Here is a 20,707-nt window from a genome sequence, read left to right as displayed (position 1 = left end):
CATCCCTCCACTAACTGCTAGTGTGTGGTCCGACAATGAAATTCAGTCAAACACTCGCCTAACACAGCACCATACTGAAGCACTTAAAGGCAGGGATAATCATTTCCACTTCATCTGCACTACAGCTCACTTATAACAGAATGATTTTCAAAGTATTAACATTACAAGTAACTAATGTTTGGAATAGGAAATTTAATTCTATATGAAATGTAATGAATATATACATCGATGACTGAGCCAGAATTGATCCAAAATAAAAACTAACAAGACTTTATTCAAACCAGCCACAAACATTCAAGCCCATACAGTGGCAGATCGTTAGTGACGCCTCATGTGGCCACACCCCACTGAATCTGAACACACTCTGGGCTGGCAAGCACTCAACAGATCTCTTACCCAACTTTGGAAAAAGCAGCCACACACTGAGTAGCCAAGAAGTCTGTAGAGCAACAGAGTATAATGAAAAGACAGACCTGGTCTATCTCTGGAGAATGGAAACAGACTTTCTGCAGTCACATGGCTCTCCTTCCCCCTAACCACTAGCAAGGGCCAGGAAAGTGATCCCAGCCTCAGTGTACCCCTGGAACCCCACACTTACCCGCTTCCTCACCCCACCACACTTGCAGCCTAACCACCTTTCTTAAGACCGCCTGGACTCCTGATGATTTTGTTCTAGCAGGCAGTAAACTTCCTTGTGAATCTTTTGACCTTGAAGGGCTTAGTCTTATTCTTTGTTAGGACAGGTCTGTAGTTTAATTCATAGCCCAAAGAATTAGTCCAGGGCTTCCCAGGTGGTGCTAGTGGTAAAGAACCTGCCTGCCAATGCAGGAGACATAGAGACACGGGTTCAATCTCTGGGTCAGGAAGATCCCCTGGAGCAGGAAATGGCAACCCACTCCTGAAAAAAATCCCATAGAAAGAGCAGCGTGGCAGACCACAGTTCATGGGGTTGCAAAGATTTGGACACAACTGAAGTGACTTAGCATAGCATGCACAGGACATGGTTGAAATGCTATGGAAGGTCTAGACTAGCATCTGGATTCAGGCTGATGTAACTTTACTTAGGTCTGTAGTAAGGTACTATCCGGTAGCTAGGCTGGAATTCTTACATCCCCCATGAGCATAATCTCTGCTGTATCAATTCAGCTCTCAGCCTTATGGCATCTACACTGTCCTCTTTCTAGGCCTAACAGAATCCTGTTCTGCGCATGTCCACTGCAGCCCAGCCCTCACAAAGGACCTGTGTGAAACCTCACGTAGACTTCTGGGCCCGATCCCTCTTTGCATCTTCTCTTATGCTCTGCCCTGTGAACCTTCACTAGTTCTCATCCCTGAACACTGAACTCTTTCTCCCTAACTCGGCAAGACCTTGGTTTTCTTCTTGGACCCTGCTTCCATAAACAGACAAAAAACAAGCAAAGAGAACAAAAACAAAGAGTGTTACGAGGTTCACCTCGTGTTTCCCTTCTCAAGGCTCAGAACCCAGTGTTGCTTGTTTTCCAGTGACTGAAAACAAACTACTTCACATGTTTTGTTGAATTTTCCTGTTGTTTTGGTGGAAGGGCATGTTAGTATCAGTACTGTCAAGACAGAAATCCTATATGCATTTTCCCAAGTATACATATTAAATCATGAAAATTGACCATATATTAGCTACAAGAAAACCTTAATAAATTCTAAAAAGACAAAACAGTACTGCCGAAACTTGCTGACCACAGTGCAATAAACTAGAGAGAACAAAATTAATAAAACAAAATACACCCTCACTGTTAAACGATTATTGTCTTAATGAAGGAACGTAAACCAAAACTGAAATATATGTAGAAAACAAAAAGGATGGACGCACTACAGATCAGAATCCAATACTGGAAGAAAATTCATAGCTTTAAATATTTTAGTGATTAAGCCAAAAGGAGATAAATGACTTAAGCATCTTATTCAAAAAGACAGAAAAAGAATGAAAAAACAACTTCATTCACAAGGAGTGAATCAGTAGATAAAAGAAGAATTTTTTTTTAAACTAGGACTAATATGCAAATTTCCAAACTGGCCTAAAAATTATATGCACATTTGTATATGTACACATTTGTATTATGCACACATAATAATTAAAACCATTATCTTAACTAATCAATAAAATTACAAAAGTGCAATTACATATATTATATATATATATATTTTGGAATACATGTATTATATATAAATATATATATATGTATTCAAATACACATATAAAATATATATTAAAAATGGAAGCAGGAAGTTAACTTCTGAAACCTAAGAAAATAAAAGAATTATGAGAAGCTATTCTGTCTCCAAGTCTATAGATTTGAAAGTGTGTGTGAAACGAAGACCTCCTAGGAAAATATAATATCCTATAACTGACTCTATAAGAGATGGGAAATGAAAAGAGATTTATTATCACTGTAGAAATACAGAACGGTGTCAAAGAGCTATCACAGCTACCGTTCCTTCAAGAAAGAGTACCAGCCATATGGCTTCACAAGGGAATTCTATCAAACTTTTAAAAGATAATATCCAAGATATCTAAACTGTTCCAAAGCCCAAGGAAGAAAGAAAACTTCCTTAAAAAGAAAAAGAAGCAATATAGCAATAACACCAGAATCCAGCAAAAAAGAAAGAAACAAGAAACAAAACTATAGATCAATCACACTTATGAACAGCAATGGAAAATCCTGAATAAAAGATTAACAAAAACCTGAAGCAGTACAATTAAAGAATATTATATCACAATTAACTGTGCTTACTGATACAAACACTAGGGTGGCTGCATATTAGATACTCTTATTAAATATAATCCATGACATGAATAGATCCAAGGAAAAATTATTTGATCATTTCCAGAGGGGTCAAAAGTCATCATTATTTATTTATTATTATTCATTCTTGACTGCAAAAGATAAAATGTAAATACTTCCTTAACCAGAAAAAAGATTCTGAGGCAATAACAAGATATCCTCTATATTATTCTCTTTGAATCTTGTAATTGGACTAGAGAGAAAAAGTAGAACTATAAAAATTAAAGACTGTTTCTATTTGCATTCATTATTATTACATAACCAGAAAGTAAAGAGAATCATCTAAGCCATCACTATGGAAAGTAATAAGAGAATAAACCTAGGGACAAAGTTAATAAACAGAAATAAAAAAACTTTCAAACACATACTTAAAAAAATAATTGAGAACTATACTGGTAGAAAATTCCTTATTTCTGATACCAAGTAAAAAAGGATAAAATACCTGGGGAGAGATAAACAGGAAGAAATACATATGGCCTATATAAAGAAAACTATAAAGAAAGTAAGTCAAACAAATGGGAAAACATAATATGCTCTTAGATCCAGAGACAAGTAATCTCATGTGCCCTGACAGAAGTATAAACTGTCAGGCTGCTTACAATAACCTGTCACTACCCATGGAAATTACAAACATATATAACCCTTGAGAAGGAAATGGCAACCCACTCCAGTGTTCTTGCCTGGAGAATCCCAGGGATGGGGGAGCCTGGTGGGCGGCCGTCTATGGAGTTGCACAGAGTTGGACACGACTGAAGCGACTTAGCAGCAGCAGATACCCCTTGATCTAGTGATTCTAACCCCAGGAATTTACTCTGTAGATAGTCCTGCTCCCATGTGAAGGAATGTGTGATTAAGGTTATTCATTACAGAACTGTCTGCAAAAGCAAAAGATTGGAAATTACCCATATCCATTAGATTACTGGTGGAAACAGTGGCTGACTTTATTTTTCTGGGCTCCAAAATCACTGCAGATGGTGACTGCAGCCATGAAATTAAAAGACAGTTGTTCCTTGGAAGAAAGCTATGACCAACGTAGACAGCATATTAGAAAGCAGAGACATTACTTTGTCAACAAAGGTCCATCTAGTCAAGGCTATGGTTTTTCCAGTGGTCATGTATGGATGTGAGAGTTGGACTATAAAGAAAGCTGAGCACAGAAGAATTGATGCTTTTGAACTGTGGTGTTGGAGAAGACTCTTACGAGTCCCTTGGACTGCACGGAGATCCAACCAGTCCATCCTAAAGGAGATCAGTCCTGGGTGTTCACTGGAAGGACTGATGCTGAAGCTGAAACTCCAATATTTTGGCCACCTGATGCAAAGAACTGACTCACTGAAAAAGAGCCTGAGGCTAGGAAAGACTGAAAGAGGGAGGAGAAGGGGACAACAGAGGATGATATGGTTGGATGGCATCACCAACTCAATGGACATAGGTCTGGGTAAACTCCGGGAGTTGGTGATGGACAGGGAGGCCTGGCGTGCTGCAGTTCAATGGGTCACAAAGAGTCAGACATGACTGAGGAACTGAACTGAACCCATAAAACAAAATAGGATGCTGCTGTATAAAACGATAAATGTTTCAATGTACTAAAACCCCTCAACTCTTGGCAATATTTATTATTGTTGAAAACGCACATTCTTCTTAAGGGAGAAAAAAACCCATTTCCAACATTTAGGTATAGTGACCAATAGAAACATAACTCTAAATGTTGAGGAGGGGGGAATCAGAACCGTGACTTAAAGATTTTATCCACTGATCTTGGGTTTTTTTTTATTCACTGATCCTTCAAGATTTTATCCATTTATCTTGGATTTTTTTATTCATTGATCCTATCCAAGTCTTATTTTCATGAACATTCAAATGAGAGATTTTATTAATATAAAAGTAGTAAACACTGTGTTTAAGATGTAACCATATTACCAACTTGATCCATAGATTCAATGCTGCTGCTGCTAAGTCACTTCAGTCGTGTCTGACTCTGTGTGACCCCATAGACAGCAGCCCACCAGGCTCCCCAGTCCCTGGGGTTCTCCAGGCAAGAATACTGGAGTGGGTTGCCATTTCCTTCTCCAATGTATGAAAGTGAAAAGTGAAAGTGAAGTCATTCAGTAGTGTCCAACTCTTCATAACCCCATGGACTGCAGCCCACCAGGCTCCTCCATCCATGGGATTCTCCAGGCAAGAGTACTGGAGTAGGGTGCCACTGCCTTCTCCAAGATTCAATGCAATCCCAATCAAAGTCCAAGCAAGTTATTTTATGAGTATCAACAAGCTGATTCTAAAGTTTTTATTAAGGAGAAGAACCAAAGTGAAGGACTGATGCTACCTGACTTCAAGACTTACCTTAAAGCTACAGTCATCAAGACAGTGGGTACTGGTGAAAGCATAAAGCAAACAGGTCAATGGAAGAGAATAGAGAGCCCAGTAACAGACTTGGATAAATACAGTTAAATGACCTTTAACAAAGGAGCAAAGGCAACACAATGGAGTGAAGACAGTCTCCCCAACAAACAGTGTTGGAACAGCAACATACCAAAACAAAAAATCTACCTTATACCCTTCACAAAAAGTAAGTCACAATGGATCACAGGCCTAATTGTAAAAATTCAAAACTACAAAACTCCTAGACGATAATGTAGGAGAAAACCTAGATGACATTGGGTACGGTGAAGACTTTTGAGATAATAACACCACGAACACGATCCATAAAAAAAAAATTGGTAAACTGGACTTTGAGATAATAACACCATGGACACGATCCATTAAAAAAAAAAATTGATAAACTGGATAAAACTAAAACTGTGGCTTTCCAAAAGAATTAAAACACAGGCCACAGATTGGGAGAAAATATTTGAGATTCTGATAAAGGACTTTATCCAATATATGCAAAGAACTCTTGAGAGAAGATATACAAATGGGAAACAAGAATATAAGAAAATGCTTCACATCGTATACCATCAGGCAAAGGGAAATTAAAACAAGGAGCTACCATGACACAGAACGTCCAAAATTCAGAACACTGACAACACCCCGTGCTGGCGAGGGTATCGAGGAACAGAAACACTCATTCACTTTGGGAATGCACAATGGTAGAGCCACACTGGAAGACAGTTTGGCATCCCTTAAAAAATGAAATAATCAGCATACTATTAGCAAGTGCACTCCTTGGTATTTACCTAAAGGAGTTTAAAACTTATGTCCACACAAAAATCTTAATACATATATTTATAGCAGCTTTATTCATAATTGCTGAAGTCTGGAAGCAAACAAAATGTCATTAGGTAAATGGATTAACAAACTGCAGTACCTCCAGACAACAGAGAATTTTATTCATACTAAAATGAAATGAGCCATCAAACCATGGAAACACATGGAAGAGCCTTAAATAAATATTACTAAGTGAAAGAAGCCAATCTGAAAAGGTGACATATTGTATGATTCTAACTTTATGATGTTCTGGAAGGGGCAAAACGATGTAGACAGTAAAAAGATCAGTGGTTGCAGAAGGCAGTGGGGATGAACAGGTAGAGCACAGAGGACTGTCAAGGCGATGAAAATGCACTGTACCATATAATACCGATGGATATATGTCATTAGGCATGCATGCTCAGGCACTTCAGCTGCATCTGACTCTTTGTGACCCCATGGACAGAAGCCTGCTACGCTCCTGTGTCCATGGGATTTTCCTGGCAAGAATACTAGAGTGGGTTGCTATGCACCCCTCCAGGAGATGTTCCTGACCAAGGGACTGAACCTGTGTCTCCTGCGCCCCCAGCATTGCAGGCGAGTACCTTATTGTTGAGTCACTTGGGAAATCCCAAATGTCATTATACATTTGTCCAAACACAGAGAAAATACAACATCAAGAGTGACCCTGAATGTAAACTATGAACTCTGGGTGATTATGATATTAGTGTACATTTATCTTTGGCAAAAAAAAAAAATACCACTTTGGTGAGTGATATTGATAATGGAGTATGCGCTGCATGTGTGGGGACAGGGGTTATATGGGAAATTTCTGTACTGCCCTCCCAATTTGGTTTTAAACCTAAAACAAATTAAAAAAAATTGAACTCTTCAATTGAGCTCTCTAAAAACTTTTAAAAGTTTTTCATTTCAGTATTACAGATATGCATAAGATGTAAAGCCACCCTCAACTCATCCAGTCTCATTTTCCAAGGTGATTTTGACCATATATGTTTTTATTTTGATTGGCAGCAAAAAGTCTACATAGGATGCTTACATTTCCATTTCTTGATCGATCATCTGTGGATGGATGCCTATTGATTTTGTGCCATGAACGAGAATGAATTAACTCTGAGACACTATCACAATCCAACCAGACTTCCCATTTGTGCTGGTAATGTTTTCATTATTTGTAGACCTTTAAGCATCTATTTTGATTGATCAACTCTAAGTAGTACTTGTTAACTGTCTACTATGTGAGATGAAGAAACTTACAAATAGGCAAAATTCAACATAATCAAAGATGAATTCTAAGAAGCATTTACCTTGTTCATAAAGTAGCTTCATATTCGAACCTTTGCAGGCAACCAGGTTGTTGAGCAATGCAACCACACTTTGCATGGTGTTACCCAGAATGTTCTCCTGATGTTCCTGCAACAGAGTACCATTTTCATCATAACTGTACAGAAACAGAGTAACATCATTACATCATAAAAAAGACAAATGGTCACACGGCCGACCTCCCTTCATTCTTTGCACAAGGCTGGGTGATTATCTTTTTCCACTCAAAGGGGGCACAGTTTGCTCTGTGTTAAGGTCCCATCGGTGAGTCAGGTGAGCTGGGAGGCAGCGTGAACCACTCAGGGCACAGCATGGTTGCGTGCTGTCCCTGCCCACGCGCTGAGGGACAGCACTCTGCCCTCGGGGCCTCTGACGGGCAACTAAGGAGTCGGAGTGACTAGAGATCTAGTACGTGGAACTTATGAAACCACACCTGAAAGGGACTTTGAGATCACAAAAGGAAACCTTCTTAAAGGAACATTTCTGCAATTTTGAGAGTCGACTGTTACTGCTGTCTTCCTTCCTCACTCTTACACCTGGCTGGTGACACTGAATATGCCTTACTGCAGCACTGCTTCAGTGTAATGAGCTATACGGGGACCTGGAGGAGTGAACTCTGCTTTCCCTAATGCTTCACATCGCATTGCAGGGAGTGACTTTGGTCCAATTTCTCATTGACAAGACATAAAAGATAACTTCTTTCTAACTTTTTAAGGGATCCCAAAGATTTTCTTTTCAAATACTTTTAGAGTCACAGCAGAGTTGTAAAGACAGCATACAGAGTCTCCATACACCCTTCACCCAGCTTCCCCTGTTAGCATCTTATCCAACCAACGTACACTCATCAAAACTAAGGTACCACTGGTACAGTGCTAATAACAAAACTATTCAAATGTCACATTTTCTGCTAACATCCTTTTCTGTTCCAGGATCCAGTCCAGGATCCCATGTTGCATTGGGAATTAAGTCTTTTTTACAACTTTTATTTACAAAGTGCCCACTGTTTTAGGTACTTGGTTTATATCAGTGAATAAAAGAGACCAAAAATTTTTTTTTTATTTCCAAAAAAGCAGCCCCACCCTTGTGGAATTTACATGTAGCAGTGGAAGAAGACAATAAATACATTCTATGTTAAAGGATGAAACACACTGCAAGAGGAGACAGGACAGGGGACAGCAGTTTGGGGGTGCTGTAGGGGAAGGTTACAACTTTAAACAAAGTAAGGCCTACCTCCTTCAGAAGACCGCATCTGACCACATCTGGACTGGTACTTTTATTATTGCCAGGTTCTATTTGCTTGTTTGTTTTGGAATAGTCACATCAATGTTCATGGAGCCTGGCACTTTGCATGATGTACTCTGCATATAAGTTAAATAAGCAGGATGACAATATACAGCTTTGACATACTCCTTTTCCGATCTGGAACCAGTCTGTGGTTCCATGTCCAGTTCTAACTGTTGCTTCTTGACCTGCATACAGATTTCTCAGAAGGCAGATAAGGTAGTCTGGTATTCCCATCTCTTTTAAGAATTTTCCACGGTTTGTTGCGATCCACACAGTCAAAGGCTTTGGCATAGTTAATAAAGCAGAAGTAGATGTTTTTCTGGAACTCTTGCTTTTTTGATGATCCAGCGGATGTTGGCAAGTTGATCTCTGGTTCCTCTGCCTTTTTTGAATCCAGCTTGAACATATGGCAAGTTCATGGTTCATGTACTGTTGAAGCCTGGCTTGGAGAATTTTGAGCATTACTTTGCTAGCATGTGAGATGAGTACAATTGTGTGGTAGTTTGAACATTCTCTGGCATTGCCTTTCTTTGGGATTGGAATGAAAACTGACCTTTTCCGGTCCTGAAAACTCCACTGCTGAGTTTTCCAAATTTGCTGGCATATTGAGCACAGCACTTTCACAGCATCATCTTTAGGATTTGAAATAGCTCAAATGGAATTACATCACCTCCACTAGCTTTGTTCATAGTGATACTTTCTAAGGCCCAGTTGACTTTGCATTCCAGGATGTCTGGCTCTATGTGAATGATTACACCGTGATTATCTGGGTCATGAAGATCTTTTTTGTATGGTTCTTCTGTGTATTCTTGCTACCTCTTCTTAATATCTTCTGCTTCTGTTAGGTCCATACCATTTCTGTCCTTTATTGTGCTCATCTTTGCATGAAATGTTCCCTTGGTATCTTTAATTTTCTTGAAGAGATCTATAGTCTTTCCCACTCTATTGTTTTCCTCTATTTCTTTGCATTGATCGCAGAGGAAGGCTTTCTCATCTCATTGCTATTCTTTGGAATTCGGCATTCAAATGGGTATACCTTTCCTTTCCTCCTTTGCCTGTAGTGTCTCTTCTTTCCTCAGCTCTTTGTAAAGCCTCGTCAAACAACCATTTTGCCTTTTTGAATCTCTTTTTCTTGGGGATGGTCTTGATCCCTGCCTCCTGTACAATGCCACGAACCTCCGTCCATAGTTCTTCAGGCACTCTATCAGATCTAATCCCTTGAATCTCTTTGTCACTTCCACTGTATAATTGTAAGGGATTTGATTTAGGTCATATCTGAATGGTCTAGTGGTTTTCCCTACTTTCTTCAATTTAAGTCTGAATTTGGTAATAAGGCATTCATGAGCTGATTCACAGTCAGCTCCTAGTCTTGTTTTTGCTGACTGTATAGAGCTTCTCCATCTTTGGCTTCAAAGACTATAATCACAATCTTATTTCAGTTTTGACCATCAGGTTATCAATAACCTCAGATACGCAGATGACACCATCCTTATGGCAGAAAGCGAAGAAGAACTAAAGACCCTCTTGATGAAAGTGAAAAGACAAGAGTGTTGGCTTAAAACTCAACATTCAGAAAACTAAGATCATGGCATCCAGTCCCATCACTTCATGGCAAATAGACGGGGAAACAATGGAAACAGTGAGAGACTTTATTTTCTCAGGCTCCAAAATCACTGCAGATGGTGACTGCAGCCATGAAATTAAAAGACACTTGCTTCTTAGAAGAAAAGCTATGACCACCCTAGACAGCATATTAAAAAGTAGAGACATTACTTTACCAACAAAGGTCCATCTAGTCAAGGCTATGGTTTTTCCAGCGGTCATATACAGATGTGAGAGTTGGATCATAAAGAAAGCTGAGCAACAAAGAATTGGTGCTTTTGAACTGTGGTATCAGAGAAGACTCTTGAAAGTTCCTTGGACTGCAGGGAGATCAACCCAATCCATCCTAAAGGATATCAGTCCTGAATATTCATTGGAAGGACTGATGCTAAAGCTGAAACTCCAGTACTTTGACCACCTGATGCAAAGAACCAACTCACTGGAAAAGACCCTTATGCTGGGAAAGACTGAAGTCGGGAGGAGAAGGGGACGACAGAGGATGAGATGGTTGGATGGCATCATCGACACAATGGACATGAGTTTGAGTAGGCTCCGGGAGTTGGTAATGGGAAGGAAATGGCAACCCACTCCAGTGTTCTTGCCTGGAGAATCCTAGGGATGGAGGAGCCTGGTGGGCTGCCGTCCATGGGGTTGCACAGAGTTGGACATGACTGAAGCTACTTAGCAGGGAAGCCTGATGTGCTGCACTCCATGGGGTCACAAAGAGTTGGACACTACTGAGTGACTGAATTGAACTGATATCAGTATTCTCCAGTGTTAGTGGCCTATGAGTTACATCCTCATCTGAATTTAGTATCAGTTTGATGATACCCCTTGTCCCTTCATTTTATTCCACAAATATTTATTGTGCATCTAATATCAATTTCTGGGCGAGACAGTAGAACTCCCTAGTATTTAATAAAAGCAACTGGATCAGTGTATTTTTACTGGTAGATCTTCAAATATTTTTTTCAAAAACATCTTAGCATCAATATTGATCCAACTTTATGTCCATTTTCCAAGAAAATCATCTAAAATGCCCCAAGTTTTCAAACATTCTGTAACAGAATCATACAGAACTACCTCTCCTGTCTTTACCTATCTTCTCTGAGCTGACTGACATCACCTTTTACACTATCTCCTCCCTCTTCTTGATCAGACTCACCAAAGCCTTCCCTATATTACAGGTCTTTTCAGGGAGCCAGCTTTCCATTTTAGTCAAGAATCTGCACTTGTGACTTTGAGTCGGTCACTACAAATGTACGCAATTCCCACTTTCCTCACCTAGATACATATGAGGATGGCCCTTTCCTGCCCACTCATACTTAAAGAGTTGCCCCAAAGACTGGCTTTGGCAAATTGGACTCATTTGGGCAGAGGTTTTAAGGGCTAGAGATGGCTTCACTGTCCCATCCTTCTTCTGCCTCGTGACCAGTCTGGAGGGAAGATGCGCCAATAGCCCAGGCCTCAGAATGAGGACATTCAAAAGAGCTGCTCAGAGTCCCTTGATGAACACACAGTTTTGAAAAGCTCACCAAAAAAAAAAAATAATAATCAACACAGCATCAGGCTCTAAACTGCAGTCAACAGACATGTACATCCCACCAATGGGAGTCACTCTATTTCTTGAGCCTAATCATCTACAAAAGGTCTGCTCTCCAAATATCAATGCCTGGAAAGTTCTATTCTTTGGAAACACAGGTATTAAAGTAGATGTTCATGTTTGACTGTTTCACTGACACCAGCTTAAGAATATTAATGTGGAAGCAGTGGGCTACCACCAATTTCATCTAATTATTCTTACAACTGGTTGGAGGGAAAGGGTGATTAATAAGCACCAAGATGACATGACATGTTACTCATGAAAAAGTAGCTAACGATACAAAGGAAACTTATTCTTGTGAAGAATAAAGACAGTATAAATCTCTTGTTTCCATTTGGCAAAATTATACCAGTCCTTGTTCAAAGGCCAGTGTGTTGGAAAATATAGGTCAGTTTTACTAGAGATAAATCCACTGTTCCTTTCATAAACATATTTTTGTGACTATATATGACTTTTTTACGCTCTTGGAGGTATTTTTGGCTTGTTGTAAAGTCAATACTTCAGTTTTTCCTGGTGCTCAAAAGTGAGCGTCACTTGTTGATAAAGGCATTTTCTTTAAGTACAAAAGCCAACTTTTCAAACCTCCACTACCCCTAAATACTAAGAGCCCAGGACCATACCCCAGCCAACTAAGTCCTGAGACTCCTGGCCTGGAGTTTGCAGTCACTGCAGAAGGAGGGGCTCTGCCAGCCCCACAGTGCTCCATCCGCAAAAGGGCATAAAGGTGCACTCTGGCTATCAAGAGCCCCCACTAACCTTATCACTGGAAATGCTCAGGGAACAATATCTGATGCAGAGAATAGAGACCAAAGATCCTACAACCAGACTGGGAGACATGGCTCCTTTTCTATTTCAGCCATTATTCAAAACACTTTGTTTTAATTTCTTTGCTATTGATTTTTAAACCATTCACAGACCATGAACTTTGTTCAATATAAAACAGGGGATTTGCTAAAATTTTATTCACTTCTTCCTTCTTATACCTACAAGAATGCTTCTTACTTAGTTTGAAAGAGAGAAACCAGTGACTGTACCTGCTCAAGGAAACGATGTGGTTCTCTAGGGGAAATCAGACAGTAACTGCTGTGGCCTGGAACTTAATTTCCCCAAAAAACAGTGCTCAAGACATGAGAAGAGCAGGTGAGACAGTGTGAATGTGAATTAAGCACACTTTTATTAATTTCTATCAAATTAAGCTATTTCACTTCTCTTAGCAACTTTAATAAGATTTCTTTCTGCAGTTCACAACCACATTCATAGCCCACAGGGGATAAGTTATGCTATGAAAAACATCGTATTTCTTTCAAAGGCAGAGTAGAGAATTATATGAAGGGAGAAGATATCAGGGTAAATATGTGGGGACTCTGGAAGATTAGCGTAAAGAGGAAAGGAACCACAAGTTTGATTCAAAGACCACAGGCCGGAGATGGAGGCGAGGGACAACGCTGATTAAGGGCTGTGTCTTCATTAGATGTTCCTCTAAGACAGCACCTTTCCCTAAAAAGAGTCCCATGGCTCACCAACAAAACAAGGGGTCCACACCACTGAGCTCCAACACATTCAGTAAGAGCAGTGTAAGGAGGGAGGGAAACATTGAATGACCCACAACAGGGCCTCTGGCACAGGGTCAGGGGCCGGGACACCAGCAGCTTCTGTGCTGACGGCGGCAGAGCAGCCACGTGAGCCCAAGCACGGACAAGGCAGAGGTGAGAATACACTGATGAGGGACTGCATGCCATGGCCCGCACTGCAAGCCCTCCACCTGTATCGTCTCATTTAATCCTCACCAAAACTCCGAGGTGGCTACAAATCTCCCCTTCTCACAGCTAAGGCTCTGAGGTTAGGGAGGTGAAGTGTCACTCACCAAAGATCACCAAGCTTCCTGATTGTGAGGCTGGGATCCAATCTAGGAGATGGAAGGTGACCCTTTATCACCAAGCAACGCTGCCTAGTGACAACACTGACGGAGCAGGAGGGCGGAGCGCAGGACCTCAGGGTCACTAGTCAGCCCATCCCAGGATAACCAACACGACACAAGGGCCAGGGACGTAAAGGACTCTGGAGCAGGGGGTGGAGAGAGGACAGAAAGACTGATTTGAGGCTGCTGTTCTAACACTGCCCTCTAACTTCTCTGGCTACAATATGCCCAGCCCTGTGTTACCACCACTGGGACCTCCTGGCTTCAAAAGATCCCTTAATATAGACGGCCTATCATGAGATATGCAACCCAGGAAGCAAGATGTAGGTATATTTGGCAACTACAGGACAGAAAAGAATGAGTGTACCACACCCAAGAATGAAGTTACACAGTGGCCCCACAGTCAACAGTCACAGGACTGAGACGCTCAGTGTCAGCACTGGCTGAGGGGCAAGAATGGAAGCTGAGCTCACGGGAGAAGGAGAAGCCAGCACTGCCCTCCCACAAAGACACCCAAGACGATCCTACTGCACCTGAGGATTATGATGAAAATCTTCAACCCCTCCGTCCAGAACCCGATACGGAGAGCTGACCTAATTTGTGCGCCCAACACCACGGTGTGCGGACATTTAATAAACAGGGCACTTGAGAGTTCTAATAAAACATAGCATTTGCCAGTAGAGATAATTAGAATTGAAGCCGCAAAATTCTAGCGTTTGGCAACATAGATGAAACAACTTCATTAAGACGTACAGCTTCAGCAAATGAAAGGCAGGAGAGCACTGGACCCTGAAGAATCAGCCTTCTTGAAACTAATTGCTTCAGTGCTTAAAGAGGACAGCTCTGTAACACCAAGGGCACAGCAAGGAAATGACGCTGGAAAGCAATCAGCCTTCCCAAAGCGCTCTCACTTGTAAACACAGCGTTAGACTCCCTTCCAACATATAAAGGTGGAAGTGGTGCTGGAAGACTTCAGATGAAAATGTTGGGCTGGGGTCTCAACAGTCAAGGTAGGAGATACCTCGAACGATCAACAGTAACAATGAACCACGGTCACTCTCTTCTGCCCTTGGTGTGGGCTAGAACTCAAAAGACAATGTATCAGGAGACAAGAACCGATCCTGGGAGGTTAGGAAGGAGCCACCGAAAGAATGAGAAGTAGAAGCACACCCAAATGACACGCACATGACATCCACGATCTCTCGGAAATGAACACACAGCATATCCCATTCAGCGCACATGGTCAGGTAACATTTCGGGGTCGGCGGGGGGCAGGCTTATGTTGCTGTGCCACCTGTCCCTGGACTGTGCAGGCACTTGCACTTGGTCCAGAGGCGTTGCCACGGGACACAGGGTGGCATCAACCCACGATCCTTTCCATATCTTCTCCTGCATGGCCAGACTCCTAGAGATCTGGAGCCTGCAGAAAGGAGCCTGCATCGTGGAACCGCATACACTACCACATTTAACACAGACAGCCAGAGGGAATTCGCTGTATGACTCAGGCAGCTGAAACCTGGAGCTCTGTGACAGCCTGGAGGGGTGGGAGGAGATTCAAGAGGGAGGGGACATACATATACCTGTGGCTGATTCATGGTGATGGGTGGCAGAAACCAACACAATATTTGTAATGTAATTGTCCTCCAATGAAAAATTTTAAAAAAATTTTTAAGAAAAAGGAGCCTGCAGAGCACCCAAACAACATTGAGTCCACATGTGGGGAGAAGGACACTTCATATTATTGAGTTTTCCACAAGGCTGTTTCACCGGCAGTGCTAACTCGATGGAATCTAAACTGAGCTCGGCTCCTTTGCCCTTGCTCTTCCTCTTTTCTGTTTTCCATTTTAACGAACCCTCCAAGCTGCCCGGCGACCCAGCCATGCATCTTACAATCACCAGAGACGACTGCCTCCACTCATGTCTCCCACATCTGACCAGCCACAGCAGGCCCCTGGTTTTCCCCGAGCCCCTCTTCAATCTACTTTCCATCCCCACTACCATCTCTTAATGTGTCTCTATCCCTGGCCTCACCGTCCTGACAGCTGACAGCTGCTGCTTTCGAAAGCAGGAGAGATTCGTTTCCACTCCTGGGGCTGACATCTGGGGCCGCGGGGTCTGGGGAATGAGTGCGCTGGAGGTTACAGTAGGTCCAGGACGGAGGGAGGGCCATTGATTCCCACAGTCCAGTTTGTTCAAAGTCCTGGCGGGATCCCAAGGCCTGAGAGTGGGAGAACCACAAGAACCAGGAGATGACAGAGCAAGGCAAATCCAAGGCCTTGGGCACAGAGTAATTTAAAATGAACTCACTCGTGTAACTCATAAATATGTATGAGTGTTAGCCGCTCAGTTGTGTCTGACTCTTCGGGACCACATGGACTATAGCCTGTGCCAGGCTCCTCTGTCCATGAATTTTCCCTCATAAATATACACCTGGGGTTTCCTGGCAGAAAGGACAGAATTTGGGGGTCCAAAGTGGGCCTGTTTGGGGTGTGAGGGAGCTGGTGCTGGGCCTCTGCTTTGCCAGCTGTGAAGCAGTCACCCAGCTCCTCTGCCCTGTGGTCGGGGTTTCATGGGACTTAGCAGGCTCCGAGGAGACTCGATGGGGTCGGGGGAGGGGACCTGAAAAGGGTCTTCTTCCATCTGTAGACAAAACCATATGATGTTCTCGGCCCAAGAGCCTGGCGGCATAAAATTAACTCCCTTCTTTTAGCTGGATCGCCCTCCATCTTTCTGGTTAGGGACATGAGAGAGAAGAGTTTCAGATGGATTTTAAATGTGACTGACAGGTACGGTGGAGGCCCTCTAGCCGCACATAACAGTTATTATTAGCGATGCGTTCCGGTTGGCGCAGACGGGGGTCTGGGTCAACTGGAGCCATCTGTCAATCGGTGTGCCCACGCGGCTCGAGGGTCCTGGTCTGTGTAACACCCCTGGCAGTGCGCTGCAGATGCCCTTCCAGCAGGTTACCACGTCTCTTAGCTTCCCCGGCCATGCCCTCTCACGTTATTTAGGCTTGCAGCAGGAAGATTCCGTCCTCTGGGCTCCCAGGAGGGCCCAAGGCCTCAAGGCAGATGCAGTGGGCCAGCGCCAATGCTGTTCAGGAGGGAGAACCCTGGCCACAGAGCCAAAGGCAAGCGGCCAGGACCGCGGCCACAGGGATGGATCGTCCCCCTTTGTGTGTCTGCCTGCAGTGTTGCCAGACAGGCCCCTCCTGACCCACAACATGCTCTCTGAGCTAAGCACAGGCTGGGAGCAGGGCGGCGGAGGAGAGAGAAAAAATACAGGTGTGCGCCCAGACACAAAACCCTTCCTGCCTTCTTCTAGCATCCCTGCCACAGTCCAAAGTGAAAACAACAATAATAGTAATAAAAAACAATAATAAAGGTTTGGCAAACAGATTTATTCTTAAACATTCGGGCCAGATGTCACTGCTGTGGCTGGCAGGGGGGGCTACCTTTCTCGTGTTGCCTGACGTTTCCACCACCATCTTGTGCCTGCCTTCATCACAGCACCTGCCACAACCCCTTGACTGTTGAGCCATTCCTGGCTCAACCCTGAGCCCTCTGGGGGCAGAACTGGGACTTTTAGCCAGGTCTCCAGAGCCAAGGTGTGGTGGCTGGTATGCAGTGGCCTCTGGTAAATTACGGAAATGCTCCATGTTGCTTATATGATGAACACAGCTGGGGAGGCAATATATGGCTTGTGGGATGCTCCTTTGAGAAACGAACTTGTCAGCGACTAGAAACCGCCTTCAATCAAGCAATCGATACATATTTATGGAGCACCTAAAATTTGCTATTTAATGGTGTGAAACAGAACTATACAAGGATAAAAAATGATCTCGCTTAAAATGTTTTCAATCAGTATCTCATTTACTTTTGAATAATGTTTGCAATAAGGGAAACATTCAGTCTTTTGACTTCAAATGAAATTCATAAGAATCTCTCACCTGCTGCGTATGTATTAAGTACTCATGAAGCACTTGCATCCACACGGAAAATGTACACTCTGAAATTTTGAAAGACCTTAACACAGTTTTAATAAGACCCTCCATTAAAGGTAACTGCTCACCAATACAAATAAGTGTCCCATTCGAAAGAAAGAAAATATTACATAAGGCAAAAATGAATGAAAAGATCAGAATTATCAAAAGACAGTTTTCAACTATAGATCTCTTGACTATGGGAGTTTTCCATGTGTTGGTATCATAGATCCTGTCTCAAAGTAGTACTAGTAAGTCCTACAGGAAAAAGAAATTAGTGGGAATTAACTGGAAGCTTATTTAAACCTACAGTTTTGAGACACATAAAGGAACAATGCAATAAGCAAAAAGAAAACTGAGCTAAAAAAGAAAAAAAAAGAGCTTCTTGGCCTGCCCCATTATTCACCAGCTGGCAAACCTGGAACAAAGCAAGAATCATACTACCAGACTTTGGAAGAATCTGAGAGAATTTTCTAGGTCAATCATTTGATTTTAAATATAAAGAAAGAGAAGCCCTGAGAAAAGAACAGAGGAACAGAGCCTGGACTGAGACTCAGAAGTGTGTCTTCCTTTTCCATTACCTCATTTTGCCCGCACCACTTGAAAAATCAAACCAGGGAATGGATCAGGCAGATGTGGTCCATACACTGCTGCCGCTGCTGCTGCGAAGTCGCTTCAGGCGTGTCCGACTCTGCGCGACCCCACAGACGGCAGCCCACCAGGCTCCCCCGTCCCTGGGATTCTCCAGGCAAGAACACTGGAGCGGGTTGCCATTTCCTTCTCCGGGTACATATACTACTCAGCCATAAAAAAGAATGGAATAATGTCATTTGCAGCAACATGGATGCAACCAGAGGTCACCATACTAAGAGAGAAGTCAGAGAAAGACAAATGTATCACTTACTTATGGCACAAATGAGCCAATCTATGGAGCAGACTCTCAGACACAGACGATAGACTTGTGGCCGCAGGGGCTGGGGAGGCACCGAGGGAGAGTGTGGGGTTAGCATATGCAAACTACTTATACAGACTAGAGAAACAAGAAGGCCCACACAGTAGGTATAGCACAGGGAACTACATTCAATATCCTATGATAAATCATAATGGGGAAGAAGACAAAAAAGAATGTATATATAATTGAATCACTTTGTTGTACAGCAAAAAAATCGGCACAACACTGTAAATCAACTATACTTTAAAAAAAATAATAAAGATCACATCAGGGTATGGAGACTCAAGGAGGGAGCTTTTAAAACAGATAAAATTTGTGTGCACACTGCACAAGTCATACCTGAAGCACTGCTGCCGGGGGCTGTAGACTCAGTTGTCCTTAACACCTTCTTTGACAGGTCAGCTCTTATCCTTCAATAGCAAGTGGTAGGTGGGCTACCACTGAGCAAATGAGAAACCTTAGCAAAATGCCTAGTGACCCCAAGGCCCCCAAAGCAAATACTTCCTGGATCTGATAGGATTTTTCAACCAGTTTTTGTTGCAGAGGGCCATCTCTAAAGAGAAGATAGAAGAACCAAGCCACTTCACATAGCATAGATGTTCAACAAAGAGCACCTTTTCCCAAAAAGTTATTCTGAGCATGTAACAAATCAGACACCAGGGAAACTCCAAACATATATATGTGATGTTCAAAATCAGTAGCATAAGGCAGTCCAGATCTCTGTCACTCACCCCAGAATTTGCTGCACACTTCTGTTATCAATCTCCATAATGGAGGGCAATCAGTTTTCCTTTTCTTAAACTCTAGTTAGTAACAGCAATACTTGTATAAACACATTGGAAAATTCAATAAGCTCATTTTGGGCCACACAGTGATAAAAACTATAACATCTTGGAGAATAAATTGGCAGCATGCAATGGGATGAAATCATTTCAGGAATTTTTCATCTTCTAAATGGGATTTTGTGCCCTTATTGGCATTTTAAAAAATTAACTAGAGTTGGAAGATTCCCTAGATTCAAGCATAAACTGGGCAATGTTAGTGTGGGTCATGCTGGACCATCATAGGGGGATCAAAGGGTCTTTTGCTGGGTAAAGGTTTGAGAGACAGGATCAATAAACCAGCAGACCCTGAACATAAGCACGGCATGGGCTAGGCAACAGGAAGTGCCAGGAGACTGACCAACTTGACCAGGGGAGAAAGTGACGGTAAACTGGTCAGTGTCCATTTCTGAAGTCGAAAAGAATGAGAACTTAAATTAATTCTATATGCCAAGCCAGACTGGAGGTCTAAGAGCCTTGAGACATCAGCCGACCCTCCCCTTTATTATCTATTCTGGGACAAACCCCCTTGGCAGCCCTTGTTCTATGCAGAGTGCCCATTTGGTCATGGCATTGATTCTGCATGAGTGCAACAGTCCCACCAGTCCAGGAGACGTCTCTGGAGCTCAGGAATGAGGGAGTGAGGAGGAGGGGAAAGGGGAAGCTATGGTGTTTTCGTATTTTTAACTCCTATAGCTCAATAAATGAACTTCAGCTTGAAGGGCTTAGATGTCAAATGGGCTTCATTAAATTTTTCTCATGCAAGTCTAAGAAAAAAAAAAAATCAGAATGAGTCCTAAGAACAAGGGGAGGGTAGAAGGATGGGAGGGAGGGCAGATAGAAGGGAGACAGACTAGAGAGGGAGAGAGGATGGGAAGGAAGAAAGGAGAGTCAGAAAATATTTTCCCAAGAAGAAAAGTGAACCCAGGCGGGCTGAGCTGGGGGTATAAGCCCTCGTCTGCAAGTGTCAGATCGAGAAGTCTCTGCATCACCAGGCAGCTGCTCACCTCCACCCGGAATAAAAAGTGAGTCATAGTCCCAGCACAAGTCCAGCCTCTGGGTGCCTCCCAGTAAACCCTGACCAGCGTTTCAGAGAGAGGAGCACAGAGACAGAGCTCTTGTTCTTGCAAGAACCCTTTACTCCTGTTGGGATGCACATCATGAACTTGTCTTGGCGTGCGGTGAACAAGGAAGGGGTG

At 42.6% G+C, this 20,707-nt stretch overlaps 1 protein-coding gene across 1 annotated transcript in view; it reads right to left on the bottom strand.

The window, feature by feature from the left end:
- Positions 1-20,707, bottom strand: part of ULK4 (unc-51 like kinase 4) — a 487,906-nt gene that overhangs the window by 219,296 nt on the left and 247,903 nt on the right. The window contains exon 31 of the mRNA XM_052660763.1: positions 7,331-7,436. Within this exon, the coding sequence (XP_052516723.1) occupies positions 7,331-7,436 (106 nt within the window). The remainder of the gene's footprint in view (positions 1-7,330; positions 7,437-20,707) is intronic.

Source organism: Budorcas taxicolor, chromosome 1 (assembly GCF_023091745.1).
Source record: "Budorcas taxicolor isolate Tak-1 chromosome 1, Takin1.1, whole genome shotgun sequence".
Taxonomy (NCBI): Eukaryota; Metazoa; Chordata; class Mammalia; order Artiodactyla; family Bovidae; genus Budorcas; species Budorcas taxicolor.
Note: the sequence above shows the minus strand (reverse complement) of the source record. Positions and strands in the feature narration are given on the sequence as shown.